The sequence below is a fragment of the Mus pahari genome, chromosome 4, assembly GCF_900095145.1.
Source record: "Mus pahari chromosome 4, PAHARI_EIJ_v1.1, whole genome shotgun sequence".
Taxonomy (NCBI): Eukaryota; Metazoa; Chordata; class Mammalia; order Rodentia; family Muridae; genus Mus; species Mus pahari.
Genome location: NC_034593.1, coordinates 108,290,498 through 108,305,616, shown reverse-complemented (window position 1 = coordinate 108,305,616; position 15,119 = coordinate 108,290,498). Strand labels below are relative to the sequence as shown.

Here is a 15,119-nt window from a genome sequence, read left to right as displayed (position 1 = left end):
TTCTTACACAAGTACTTACTAGAGATTTAGGTTTGCTTAGGGTATGAGCTGAATCTTCAACTTGTTTAGGTATGTTACCTTTCAGAAAAGTATTTTTAGTAACTATTCTCACTTTTTTAAAAAATAAAGTTTATGTTAAAACTAAGGTCTTGATCTTGCCTTAACACCTATTGCAGTATAAGTCTGTGCTGTGTGTCCAGCTCAGTGCTGTGTTTCTGAAAAGTTATTTCTTAACACTTTCCAGGGGCATCTAGTGCTCCATTAGTGATGTCGCCACTATGAAATGATAACTGTCTTTTCTCTATTTTTTGCCTCTTAGGATATTTTATCGGGTGACTTCAGAGTACAACCAAAGTAATAGTGGCGAGATTCCTTTCTTGGTCAGTCTTTCTGATGCAGAACTACTGAAATAATTGCTACAGTACCCCTTTACTGAAAAGATTATGTATACTTACATTCTTTCAGATATATGGGGTACACTGTGCTTTTTACATTTAGCTACTTCAATGAATGTCCTTACTTTTCAGAAAGATTTTATTTTAAACACTAATTATTTTTAAACTATCACTTAAACCTGGTTTCCCTCCCTCTTTTACTGGGAGTCACAGTGTTTTGGTAAATGTAGTTTATTCAGAGAAGGAAAACACAGTACTTTGTAGATACTTAGAATATAACATCTAAATACATAATCATAATCATAAGCTTGGCAGTATATTTATTCACTACATACCTCTTTCAGAGAACAAGTTGGTTAAAGTTATTTACTATAAGTCAGCATTATAATTTTTGTCAAGGTAAATGTTAATATATTATTAAGAGGTGGGTAGCCTTAGAAAATTGCTAGAAATGATTTTTCATGATTATGTTGCCATGTAAAAATATTAGAGCAACTAATCTGTCAAAAGAATATAGAGTTTGAATAAAGTAGCACCCATTCTTAGAATAACAAAATTAGCAGAGGTTGTGCAGTTAGTTGATGGTTATGAGGAGATAGAACATTTTTCATGAAGGTTAATTTGTACTTCTTGTGTAATGGTGCTTTTCTAAATGTGTTCGCTGTGGAAATCACCACTGAAAATCAGTGGGAGTGGGCCCAAGGCATTCGTACTTTTTAAATATCTCAAAATATCTTAGTGAAGCAAGAGTTGAAGATTAACTGCTATTTATGAAGAAAATACTACTGCTTTCTGATATTTTTTGTTTGTTTGTTTTTATGGAGATGCATTTCTTTGGGACAAGAAATATATCTAAACTGGTATCAACTATCCCCTGCCCAATTCCTTCCATTTTGGAGTCAGAGAAAAGGCAATCGAGTCAATAATCGCACATCAATAAACTGCGCATCAATGATTCCCTAGGTTACTCTCTCGGGCTACTAAACCTGGAAGCAACAGTTTCTAAAGTATAAAGCAGGTACTGGGAAGAAGAATCTAGCCCATACCCTGTACCAATACATAAACTTGGCAACAATCAATGCTTGTACCCAGTCATAATTAAAACAAATACATGCAAATGTTTTGTCTAGCAACTGTATTTCTTAGCAAAGAAACTGAGGAATGTATTGCTCTACACTGCCTTAAGGATAGGCTGAGTCATTACAGCATATGCCCCAAAAGGTCTGAAGTTCTGGGTTTAGTCTCCAGTACTGGGGTGAGTCCCTTCCATCCTTCAGCAGAATCTTCCATAGCACAGACTCATCATTTTGATGAGGTCTAATTTACTGTCTTATCTTAGTGGTTTGTGGGGTTCAATCCTGAAGGTGGTCCCTTTTCTAGCACTTTTGGTTTTAGTTATTATCCATTTTGAGTAAATTTTTATATGAGGAATGAAGTTTCGGAAATTTTTTGTCGTTGTTTTAAACTAACCGATTGTCCCAGTGTAACCAAGGCTGAACGTCTATTGAGTTACATCTGTTCTTTTTCAAGTATTTTCTGGTTTTGTGTGTGTGTGTGTGTGTGTGTGTGTGTGTGTGTGTGTGTGTGTGTGTTGCATTCATGCTTGCATGTTTCTGTCGGTACCTTTCTACCGTGTTTACTCTAGCTCTGTATTCAGGGTTAGAAACATCTTTCCATCATTTTGTCATTTTCTTTCAGAATTATTTTGAATACTTTTAGTGCCTTTCTGTCAGTCTTCTGCTTTTAAAGAACATTTCCTGAATTATACTTGCCATCGGCTCCCTTTGTTGGGATTCTATAGCTTATGCAGGACAATGTAAACAGCTTTTACAAGACATTCCATTATACACATTATATTATGTATTTTTTAATAGCACCAGGAGGAAAAACTGCAAGTGAGTATTGTAGCAGTAAGTAATAGAGCTGTTTTCATAATATATGCTAGTAAGACCTGGTCTTTCATCTCTGTATGTTCAAAAACCACGAATTACTGTCATTTTTAATATTCTTAATATTTTTAATTTGTTCATAGTGGTTGCTACTTCTAAGTTTCTACTGAACCATTACTAGAACCGATGCTTAGAAAGATGTAAATGCTACTTGTTAATTTTGTGAATCAAAAGGTTCCCTTTAATTATTAAGACATTGCTAGAATTAAGTACCTTGTAAAGACACTAGTGTCAGTGAAGAGTTGTGAACACAAGAATACGAGGATTAGCAGCACTCTCTGCCCTGTCTCCCATTATTTAGTTCCTATTTAAAGATTTGACTCCACTGTCAAATACCTAGACAGATTATTTTAAGGATAGCTTCTCCCTACAGAATAACTAGAAAAATACCGGTTTAAAGAAAAACTACTTAAGATTCTACCTCTATTTAAAGTTCTTTATGTCATTTGTTGTGGCAGGAACATTTAAAATGCAATCATTAACTAAGTGTTTCAGTCAGAGATTCATCTAGAGAAGCTATTCTCATTAGATTGTAATATAGGTAAAATATGCTACTGTGTAGCAACATTGTCTCATGATAGACTATGAAACAGCTGTGCTGCCTACTATATAAACATAGTGAATATAGTTAATGTACTGTATATAATACTTGATAATGTTGTTGAATGACTTGCTGGCTTTATATCATACCTTTTAAACATTATTGTAGAAAAGACTCCAGTAACTTGGAAAACTTACTGTAAGATAGTGTCCCATGTTTTTCCAGGAACAGTCTTAATGCATCTTGTGTTTGTGTATAATGTATATTCAAAGATTATCTGAGAATATGTGTATTCTTGGTCTGTTAATCTGTGTTTTATATTACTGTAGTTGAATTTTTTAAACTCTTAATTTTTTTAAACATCTTAATTCTTTTAGAAAAGAAATTGGGGAACAACTGTTATGACACCAGTCTGTAATCTCAGAACAGGCCCAAGAAGATTTAGTATTTTAAGACTGAATAGCCTGAATTCTATGACGGTTCAATAACAGCCTTTGGCTCTAGAAGATTTGTTAAAATGAACCATGCTGCAGACTTAATTATAAGCTTACTATAGTCATGTGCACCTCTAATCCTATTTGGGAGACTGAGGCAGGAATGTCATGAATTCAAGATCTGTCTGGGCCACCTAGTGTGAGACCTTGTCTTACCAGAATAGTAAAACAGAAAGATGACAGCTACAGATGCCATGTGTGAAACTCAGAAAAGCTTTCTAAAGATGCACAGTACATCTGTGTGTGCAGTTAGTGCAGCAGAAGAAGATAGCTTGAGGTGAAGTCATACAGGAGAGTTTCATCAACAAGAAATCAAGATACGTATAGAAGGTTTCAATTAAGTTCTTGATTTTAAGCATATTTTTTCACATTACTTCGAATATAATACCAAGGTTTCTGATCAGATTTTATATTCTAGTGGGAGGTGATTACCAAGAATAGTTTTGATTTGAGATAATAAATGTAGTGTTGTTTTGTGTAGAGTGAAATGTGTGATTCATGATCAGAAGTACCTGATGTATCTTCTAAAGGAAGAATCAGGAGGGTCCTATAAGCTGTGGGTACAGTGTAAGCAAATATGACACAAAGTCTACGCTGTATTTCACAAGGGACAAATATTTTGAATGGCACATAGAAGAATTGGGTAAATATGAATGAGATGGTACTACCAAAGGTTACCGAGCAAGATCTTAAGGATAATGTTATCTGTGAAATGTGAATTTTATACTGGAATTATTAGAGTCTTAGTATCAAAAGCTTCAAAAAATAAGCTTCCAAGCATTCTCTATTTCATGAAGATACATTATAATTATCCAGACTGTTAATTAATGTTTGCTGAAGGATCTATTGGTTGTCTGAATAACTGAGTAAGGATGGTCAGTTTAGTTTTTAAGAAACTGGCTTCATGGTATATCTGGGAGCTAAAAACAGGTATACTAAATAAATGCTTTTATTGGAGCTAAAAACTGGTGTACTAAATGCTTTTACTTTTATTTTTGTTTTTGTCTCAAAGAATGTAATGAAATGAAATGTGGCAAAAGTAACTAAATGCATTACATTTTAATGATAGTTATTTATAAAGAATGTGGTGCACGCCTTTAATCCCAGCACTCGGGAGGCAGAGGCAGGCAGATTTCTGAGTTTGAGGCCAGCCTGGTCTACAGAGTGAGTTCTAGGACAGCCAGGGCTATACAGAGCAACCCTGTCTCAAAAAAAACTAAAAAAAAAAAAGAAAAAAAGAATGTGAAGACATCTATGAGACAAAAGGGAATTTAAAGGTTTGTTTGTTTAAAGACAGGGTCTCACTATGAAACTTAAGCTTGCAATATCAGGCTGCTCTCCAGCTCATAAAGATCCATGTGTGTCTGACTTCCAAGTGCTGGAAACAAAAGCATGTATTCCCATGTGTAATCTAATCTAGAATTTTGACTTTTAGTCTGAATTGTGGCAAGAGCTATAGGGAACTTGAATTTAGAAACCAGAGATCAATGCTTAAAACTTTGCTTTACTTTACAATTTTCAAAATATAAGAGAACAAGATTAAATTGTTGAAATAAAATTTTGGAAGTACATAATACACATTTATTATTGTAGTAAAATGAGATTGAGGCTGGGGACTTGCTTAGCAATTGCAAAGCCTGGCTTTAGTCTCCAGTACCTAAAATGAAAAGTGACGACTGTGACAGTTAGGATTAAAGTCACATGTGGCTCTTGACTGCACTATCAGCACAAGATTGTCCACAGAAATATAAAGCAGATTAGGAGGAAGTAGATTATACTAGAAAAAAAAAACCCCACACAATAAATTAATGTCCAAAAGATGTTGCCATAGGAAGGAGAAATGGCATGATAAATAAAGCATTACCCAAAAGGGAATGTTTGCAGTGTGGCAGAATTCATAATGATAAAGTTGAAGTCATAATGTTGAAGTCCAGCATTCCTATGTTGAAAATGTGATGTAGCTTCACTGGCCATACACATTTGCAGTGAGCACGGTGGTGGTGACCCCTGCCACCTACAGCTATTGTCAGAATTAAGTAGAATGACGAATGACACATGAAGGGGTTTCCCAGTGCCTAGCATGGGACAAGTGTTTGTTTTTCAAGCTAAAATTCTGGAATCTGTTGTAGTTAGTTTGGAACAAGAAGTAATGAGAATATTGAAGTATAGAAAAAAAAATGCCTTTTTATAGGAATATTGTAAGACCTAGAAGGAAAATTTTCATGTTTTTATAAAAAGTTTGAACCAAAACTGACAATAGTTTGGATATTTTCCCAAAAAAACCCACTAGGAATATATATTTTAAAAAATGTTTTTTTTTCCAAAAAAAAAAAAAAAAATAGCTAGGACTAGTTCGAATGCTTAGAGGCTGGGCCAACCCTCCTGTGTCATTAGTAAAGCTTGTAAGTAGAGTCTAATGGGAAGTTCTTGGATGATGTTTTGTGAAAGAATTGTTTCAGTGGTTTTTGAGAAAGGGTTTCTGAAAAAGGATAGGACTGGCCACTCCCACTTCTCTCCCCATGTGTCCTCCCTCTCTTTCACATTACCTCTTTGTCCTCTTCTACCTTAACATCAGGGGTTGAAGGGGGCTCTTACCACATGTGATCGCTGTAAGCCAAAAAAAACTTCTTTCACAGTACTTAGTTTCAAGTTGCATGTTATTGTAATGGAACATGTATTAATGTACTTAGTTAAAGAGTTTGTCGATCATTGAAATTGGTGCCTCTTGCTAAAATTTAAAACTTATGCATGTGACGAGTTTTAAGTTTTACAAAGGAGCAGTTATCTTGTAAAACTGACTTAACATTTATGCATTTATGTAGAAATTCCACCAAACATTTTATAGGTTTTCTTCTTGCCACAAGTACTTACATAAAATCTAAAAAGTTTCTGTGTGATGACAAAGTTAATTTTTCAGAGAAGAATATTTGGAAAAAAGCTGATGTGTGTCCACAGAGATTTTCAAGTCTCATGGAAGCTTGTGCTGTGCCTCTGGTTTAGAAATGAAGATAGTTTTCCTGTTAGCAGCCTAGGGGAGAAATAACTGCACAGCGGAACATGTTAGTAAGGGGAAATACTCCTGCAGTAGCTCTTAAAAACCAGTGGTTCCATATGGCAGGTCTTCTGACATCATTTCACTAACCTGCTTTGTAGCATTTGAGCCAGGAGTAGTGATAATAAATAGATTGTGGATTAGCATTTAAACAAATGCCACACAGTCCTGGGGACCTGAAAGTTTACATTTTACATTTTGGTAATCCCTTCCTTACCTCTTTTCTTACTGAGAGAGAACGAATTGCTTCTGGTTTGAACCCAACTTTTCTTGGGTAAAATTTGAGCAGTCTTTTTGTTAAAAGGTAATATTTATTAAAATTCAGCTTAGACTTTTAAACTGTCTCTTGAATCTACAACAATTTACATTTGCCTTTTAATTTGCATTTTTTAAAGATTTATTTATTTATTATATGTAAGTACACTGTAGCTGTCTTCAGACACTCCAGAAGAGGGCGTCAGATCTTGTTACGAATGGTTATAAGCCACCATGTGGTTGCTGGGATTTGAACTCCAGACCTTCCGAAGAGCAGTTGGGTGCTCTTACCCACTCACCAGCCCAATTTGCAATTATTTTAGGTTCATTTAAATAATTCTCTTAATGACATTTCATGACCTAAAGCTTTATCTAAATATTTAACATCAACCTAAAGCTTTATCTAAATATTTAACATCAAATTTGCTCCCTTATAAACACAAATGTAAAAACCTGGAGTATTTTTTTAAACAATTATGTTTAAATAGTATTTTGAATAAATTTTCTACTTATGATTTTTTTGATAATTTTGTTAGATTATTGAATTGTTATCATGGGAAAAAATGTATCTTAAAAGAAGAAAAAGATTTTTCCAAAAGTGAAGTAAGTACTAAATATACTTAGATAGAAATCTTGTTAATATTTTAATGGTTATTATTTTATTTTAATTTTTTTTAGAATAAAACAGGAAACGAGTAGGACTGTCAGTAGTATGTAATTTTGACTATATACCTTGATACTCTTTTTAAAATGTCATTACAGCATTCTTTCTTTGAAATGAATTGTCTGTAAAATACTTTAGTACTTTTTAATATTAAAGGTACAATTTATGAAATATTACCAAAGGTTGTGGGGAATCTCTTAATGCCTAATAGGGAGGGAGGTCCACAAGATCAAAATATGACATTAATACTAAAATAGGTTTTGACTTTTTGATTCTTGATTTTTCTCATTGGTACGCATAGGAGTGTCATTTTGTGCATCAGCCTTGAGACTAATAGAGTACATAATTATATGTTCTCTTGTTTGTGGTTTTGTTGTAAAACTCAGTAGGTATAATTCAGATAAAAGCTTGTTTTCCTCAGTAATTTTACATGTAAAAGGAGACATGAGACCAAAAGGTTTCAATTTTGTTTTAGCCTAGTCACAAAGCTCAAGGAACTCTGGAACATAAACAAGAGATGTTAAGAGTTTACAGGTACAGAGAAAAGACAAGAGGTTTGGAAATTCCTGAGATTGTTTTATTTTTGTGTTAAGTTATGGTTGGGCTTTCAGTAAAAGTTTTTTGAGTTAGTGGCCTTGAGAGCATCTTCTTACCTGCTAAAATTGAAAATAGCCCATAAATAAAGTTGATTTCATTTGTTGTAGGAAAAGAGCTTATCAAATAACTGTTTTTGAAGTCTTTATGTAAAAGAGAATGTGAGGTTTAACATGGAACTTTTTTTTTCTGTTGCTTTTAGTGTATTAAGGTTGGTGGCTTTGTTTTTGTTTGTTTAGTTTTGCCAATATTAATTCTGAGTCTCATAAAGACCATAGAATTTAGCAACATATTACTTTTTCTTCCAAGAGGTAGCCAGTTAAAGCCACTAAAACAAAGAAATGATTTGACAATATAATTACTACATCTGGTATTTCTGCTATTATTAAATAATTGTATTGTCAGCCAAACCGCCTAAAAATGCTGAGTGTTTTCCTTGTGTCGCTTTGTTTATAAGCATGGAGAGGTCACTTCCCAAGAGAATATAAGAGAAAAAATACTGAGTATGAGTGTCTATAGTATTTAAGTATATGTATGTCCCCTGACAAAAAGTAAAATTATTCTTTAAATGTTAAATGGAAATAACCTGTGAGGTGTGGTGAGAAGTACTGTATTTAATATGAAGAAGTAAGTCAGGGCCGAGGAGATGTCCTATGGGTAAGGAAAGCACTGTCATGTCAAGCATAAGGACCTAAGCTCAGATCCCAGAACCAGTGTGATAAAGCCTCGAAGGGCAGCAGCACCGCTGTACCTAGTGCCGGCCAGGTTAGGGGCTGTGGAAACCTACCATCCAGCCAACCTTGCTGCGTCAGCCTGGGCTTCAGAGAGACAGTGCTCAACTCAGAACACAAAGGCCAAGAGCACTGTATGACATTAGTTTCCTCCATGTGCACAATTACCAAGCACATCTACCACATACAAGAAGAGATAAAATGGGCTAATAATAACTAAAAGAATATTGTTTCATGATTGTTCAGAAGGTATGATGATACTTGGTTTTATTATTTTAGCCTTCTTAATTTTAAGTTAGAACATTCAGAAGCAAATGTAAGGAAAGTGGACAAAAAAACTGCAAAATACACTCACCCAGAACAATTTTATAATTGAGAACCTTTTGTGTACCTACCTTTGGTAGGGTGCACACAGAAGAGGAAGAAAGCCTGAAACTTAGGAGTTTTCACTCTAAATTGTTGAAACTTCCAGTGAAAGGTCATTCTAGCCTCCATAAACCCATCTAAAAGCTGACAGGAAGAAGTTTAGTCTCCACTGGTGAAGGTAGCAGTAGACCCAGAGTATTGCATAAGAACAAGAACGCTATAAAAAGAAGAGAAACGAGCCGGGCGTGGTGGCACACGCCTTTAATCCCAGCACTCGGGAGGCAGAGGCAGGCGGATTTCTGAGTTCGAGGCCAGCCTGGTCTACAGAGTGAGTTCCAGGACAGCCAGGGCTAAACAGAGAAACCCTGTCTCGAAAAACCAAAAAAAAAAAAAAAAAAAAAAAAAAAAAAAAAAAAAAAAAAAAAAAAAAGAAAGAAAGAAAAAGAAAAAAAAGAGAAACACAATGCAAATTTACAAGGCCACAATGAAGGACTTTTTCTAAGCAAGTATGTCATGCGATCCATGTCATTTAAGTAGAGTGCTGGGGCCATTTTTATGTCAAGGTGTAAATTGTGTACTGTTTTAGATTATACTTGTTGACAAATAATAAATACTAGGTAAATGAGAATTTAAGAGTTGAAAGTGTTTGGGGTTCATTTTGTTTCTACTTCAGTATGAAATTGAGAAGGCAAATTGTCATGTTTTTAGGACATTTATATGAATTGTTTAGGTGGACTTGTATGTACTGGCTGAATTTTATATGAAAACAAATTTGTGTATAGAACTGAACTATGTTTGTTATGTAGCAATGAGAAGTATCACTGTCTTAAGGTTTTCTTATACTTACCGCTCACTGTAAATCATGGGAGTGAGTGAAATTTATTCTTCATGCTTTGTTAGCTTTTCCATAGGGAAGATAAAGGACTATCATGTATGTAATATGTTATCATTATACAGGTATGTACCTTAGTTCAAATAATAAGCGACTGTTGAAATCAATTATTTTTCTATAACTGCTCCACACCAACAAAACACTTTTCTAAACATCAAAAAAATTGACTTACAGGAACCATTTGGAACGGTCACCCATAAGCCATGCAGCCATTGTGCTTAAATTGGTTTTGTAAACGACTTGTGTGTGTTTCGTAAAATATGCTTTATTTTAAAATTAGGGCTTCCTGTTGCAGCTGTTCCAGGGGCTCTCAGTCCTTTGGCTATTCCAAATGCTGCTGCAGCAGCTGCTGCCGCTGCCGCTGGCCGAGTGGGCATGCCTGGAGTCTCAGCTGGTGGCAATACAGTCCTGTTGGTTAGCAATTTAAATGAAGAGGTTAGTGAAATCATTTTTAATGGCTTTTTCATCTCCATTTCATTTGTGAAAGTTTTTCATATTTCATTTTGCACTTGCCTTTTTTTATGTATATTCATTAGCCAAAATATCTTCTGTATTTCTGCTTCTGAATAAAATCTCCGTACTTGTTTAGTTAGTGCTGGTTCTTTAGACAGTCATATATCTTTATATATGTATATATATTCTAATATAGCTACCTATTTTTCCTAAGAAAAATATGGTGAAGTACCGTGGTTTGGCTTTTTATTTTTCTGTTATTCTCAAAGGCAAATGTGATCTAATGTTGCAAGTGTAACTGTAAAATGATTTTCCTCTTTGCCTTTTCCAATGATTTGCTTGTTCATTTCATGCTTATGTGTCATTGCGTTTTTTTTTTTAATCTTATTTTATGTGAACTACTCTAATACATTTTTCTTTGAAGGTTCTTCCAAAGATCTTGACGAGGCACTCTTCCAGTCTTTCTTAGTAATTTTTTCTTTGCAGTTTTTAGTCATTGTCTTCTACAAATATATATATTTCAACTTTACCCTGCACCCTTTTGTTAAATAAAGTTGCTGTTATTTTCTTCAGTTGTACATTTTATGTCTGATATATTTTATTTTGATTGCTATGAAAGCTGGTATGAAATGTGGGACCCTCAAATGTATCAGTTTATGATGTCTAATTTGAATATTTGTCTCATTTTTGATTGGCCTCTGTTAATAATAGACATAACCTAATTTTGTCGTTTAGTACTGTTATCATTCACAGTTCTGCATGCTAAAATGTTTGAATCAGAGTGCCTTTAAGACTTGCCTGCATTTCATAACCAGCCATGCTTATGCAGTTAAAGTTCAAAGTTTAAAATTCCTATGCATGCGTTCCTTCCCTATGTTGAGATGAAATGCTATATTTACTCTTTGATAGAGATGTACTTTACCCATATTTGTCTTGGATGACTACATTTTGCTCAGTTTTTCTTGTACAGTACATAAACCAACCATTTTCTGACCAAATTCCTGCATTTCCTATGTACTGACCTATATTTTATTTTTTTTTTTGTTCCCCAATTCCTTATTTTTTTCTTCTGCATTGCTGTTTCCCTTCCCCATTTCATCCTTTTCCCTGTGTGTTCACCTCCCCTTTCCTTGTCTTCTCCCAAATGCCCGTTCCCTTCCCTGTCTTATCCTTATTTTCCTTGTCCTTGTCTTCATTCCCTGTCTCCATTCCCTATGTTCATGCTTCTGTGCTTGAACAAATGTTCCTCGGACCAACTTGCCCCAATTAACCGCCTTGAACCATGATCCATGACCACCTCACCATTCTGCGGGAACCACCCTTCGTTATGGATGATCTGTTCATCTCCGCTCTTCCTCGACTCTTCTCTCTTCTTGTCTTACGCTGCTTGCTCTTCTCTCCTTCTAAAGATGGTTACGCCCCAAAGTCTGTTTACCCTCTTCGGTATGTTATTGTTAGCACTATACTTTTATTATTGATTTGATTTTTTTGTTTTTTGTTTTTTGTTTCACCTTAATTCTTATTTGTAGCTAGCACTTTGGCTTAAAGTTGAATAGTAAATCTTTTGCTATTTTTCTTTGCTATTTAAAACTCTCCATAGACACAAAGTTTGTTTTAATGCATGCTGATTTATTTTGCATGGTTTTTAATTTAATATCATTCACATAGCTTTGAGGGTTTATCAAAAATTATTCTTTTCAAAATTCACTGTTCAAAATCTTGTTCTTCTTTATTCATTTGTGTAAATGGTGAGATTGAGTGAGTGATCATGTTGATGTCTGAATGTTTCATTGATGTGTCAGAAAGATAATCGTTAGCTGACTTTCACATAAAATTAATTCCATTTCTGGATTACCTCTCTGTGGCTCCACAAAAAGGTGTTTATGGAGATGTGCAGCGCGTGAAGATTTTGTACAATAAGAAAGACAGTGCTCTGATACAGATGGCTGATGGGAACCAGTCACAGCTTGGTAAGAGGGAGCTACATTACCTGTACACTTAAATTCTAAATTCAAATGCAGTAGTCTATATCTGTGCCTAAAAACAGACCCTTTTAATTAAGAGATCATTTGTGACTTTTTAATAATCAAGTCTGAAAATGTCATATTAACTTTTATATTTTTATAGTTTATACATGGTGAGTCCATGTTTTGCCTTCTTCCTAACAAGTTGAGCAGAGCTTTATAGAAAAGGATGTTAGCCCCAAAACTGAAGTGACTTTTGGTTAAGAGTTCTATTCCTGTGTATCTCCTATATTAGAAATAATTGTTCATATAGGTCATAAAACCCTATTCAATGTCCTTGTGTTTTTCTAAAATCACTTTAGATTTTGACTCAGTTTGGCAGTGGAAAGGGAAGTCCTTTGAGTTTCTGAGTTTTACAAAACAAAAATCTTCACCAATGGTTAATCCAAAGGCATAAAATGTAGTTCAGTCAAGTTCCAGATATATCACTGTCTTTCACACATGCTTCAATGTAGAATACAATTGCATGCACAGAATGTGATTATTTGTAATTATCACCAGGGTCTTAGCTTATAATTTAATTCATTACAATTCAAGAATAATGCTACCTTTTTCTGACTGCATTCACATTTTTAAACTTTGGAATTTACCATTTTTGATGGGATTAATTGTTACAGCAATCGGGAGCTCTGTGAACTTGGTAGCTCAGATACAAAACTATCTGATTTTTCTGGTTTAAAGTGGCAATACATATTTTAAATGTGCTAGCTTAAACATTGATATTTGGTATATCATTTTCTCCTGTGTTTATGAACATGCTTTTCTTCTGAGGTGAGTTGCTGCTGCTTTGTTATCACTAATTTTAGTAGTGCTGGGTATCAAATCCTGAGATTTGTACGCGCCAGGCAAGTTCTCTGTGCTGTGGCCCCAGCTCACTGTTGTTTTTGTGTAGTGCCTTTATATGTAAGTAACATTTGACAGTGTTACTCGTGAACAAGATCATTTTCAGGTACTTCCTTCTCTTATTAGAATTTGAGTTGAGTATGGCTTTATCTTCCTTTAATTAATAACAAGTCATCATGAGATATGGGGACTAACACATTTATTCGGAATACTTTTTGTTTTCATTTTATATAAAGACTTACTTTAAACAAGTGGTACCTTAATCCTTATTGTGCTTGATTGTCACAACAAAATACTATGATGTAAAGTCGAAACAACAGAAAGTAGTTTTCTCGTAGTTGTGGCTGACATATTTGCAGATCAAGGTGCTGACCCCCATGGAAGGCTGTCTGGTTGATCCTGTTGGCAGCACTTTGACCTGTACCCAACATGAACATACTGAATGGATCTACTTCTTTGTTCTTCGCTTCAACCGAGTATCTGACCGAGAAACTTAAGGGAGATAGGGTTTACTTTTAACTTACAATTTGAAGGTTCAGTTCATCACAATGAGGCAGTCACATCAGCAAATGCTTGAGGCAGCTGGCCACAGTGAGGTCATAGCCAGGAATCAGAGTGAATTAAAATTAGCTGGGTTAGAGCTTGCTTTTTATAATCTTTTGTAGTCTAGAATGCAAGCCCATGGGATATTGCTGTCCTTACTTATTGTGGGCCTTCCCATCTGAGTTCAGCTAGATCCCTGCTGTGACCCTTTAATACAATTTATTATATCATGACCCTTTCAACCATAAAATTTTGTTACTTCACAACTAATTTTGTTATTGCTATAATTCGTAATGTAAATACCTGACATGCAGCGTATCTGATGTGTGACTTCTGTGAAACGATCATTTGACCTCCAAAGGGGTCACAACCGACTGGTTGAGAAGTGCTGATCTAGTTAATCCTTCAGGGGCTTGTCTCTTAGGTGTTCTAGATCCTGTTGTATTAACGCTCAGTATAAACCATTGTGTAAAACCCTGCAGTACAAAGTGAAGAATCTTTTAAAAACAGCCTCCCTCCCCCCACCCCCCTTAATGTGCCTAGACTTGTGACTAAAGAAAACACTTACCTCTTTGCTAATATTAGGCAAGTTCTCAGACTAGAGAGATGGCCCAGCCATTAGAGGCTAGGTTAACAACCAAATATATTAGCCAAGTTCTCTTCTTTGGAAGACAACCTGACAGGTACCTAAGGAAGCCATATGATATCCTCTTATCATGTGCTGTGTTTTGTCTTCATGTGTCCTAGAATTTGAAGGGAAAAAATAATCAAATGATTTGAGTAAATTATGGTGACTTTAGAGGTATAGGGTATCCATAGATAATATTTCTGCAGCAGATGGTTAAGATGCCTCTGTAGAAGCGACTTCAGAAAAATGATTTGACAAAATTGAGAGAAGTGTGAGAGAATACTTTCTAGCCAGAGAGCATTATAAGAAATACACTACTAAGGTGCCGTTACATTATGGCTTGGATAGTGTCTGGCAGCATCATTCCCAGCACAAGCTGTTACTGCATCCATCAATTAATATTCTGTGCAAAGAGGCCGGGAGGAATGCAAGGGTCAGGCTGGGAAATGTAACTACATTAAAGAGGAAGTTTAGATTTTGTTCCCAGGAATGTTTATTAAGTGATGCCATGGTCAGAGTTATAACCTGTGAAAGTCTTTTAACTGATCTCTCTCTCTCTCTCTCTCTCTCTCTCTCTCTCTCTCTCTCTCTCTCTCTCTTTCTCTGTATAGAATGGATGGGGGGAAGAAACAGAGAGATTCAACAGCAAGGCAGATAAGGAATTGGAGTTACCCAGATCTAGTGACTAGTGAGAA

The 15,119-nt window shown here is 35.1% G+C and overlaps 1 protein-coding gene across 1 annotated transcript in view; it reads left to right on the top strand.

Annotated features, from left to right (window-relative positions):
* Window positions 1-15,119, top strand: part of Ptbp2 (polypyrimidine tract binding protein 2) — a 66,608-nt gene that overhangs the window by 44,650 nt on the left and 6,839 nt on the right. The window contains exons 9-11 of the mRNA XM_029537184.1: window positions 10,214-10,368; window positions 11,796-11,829; window positions 12,264-12,356. Coding sequence (XP_029393044.1) covers window positions 10,214-10,368; window positions 11,796-11,829; window positions 12,264-12,356 — 282 coding nt within the window. The remainder of the gene's footprint in view (window positions 1-10,213; window positions 10,369-11,795; window positions 11,830-12,263; window positions 12,357-15,119) is intronic.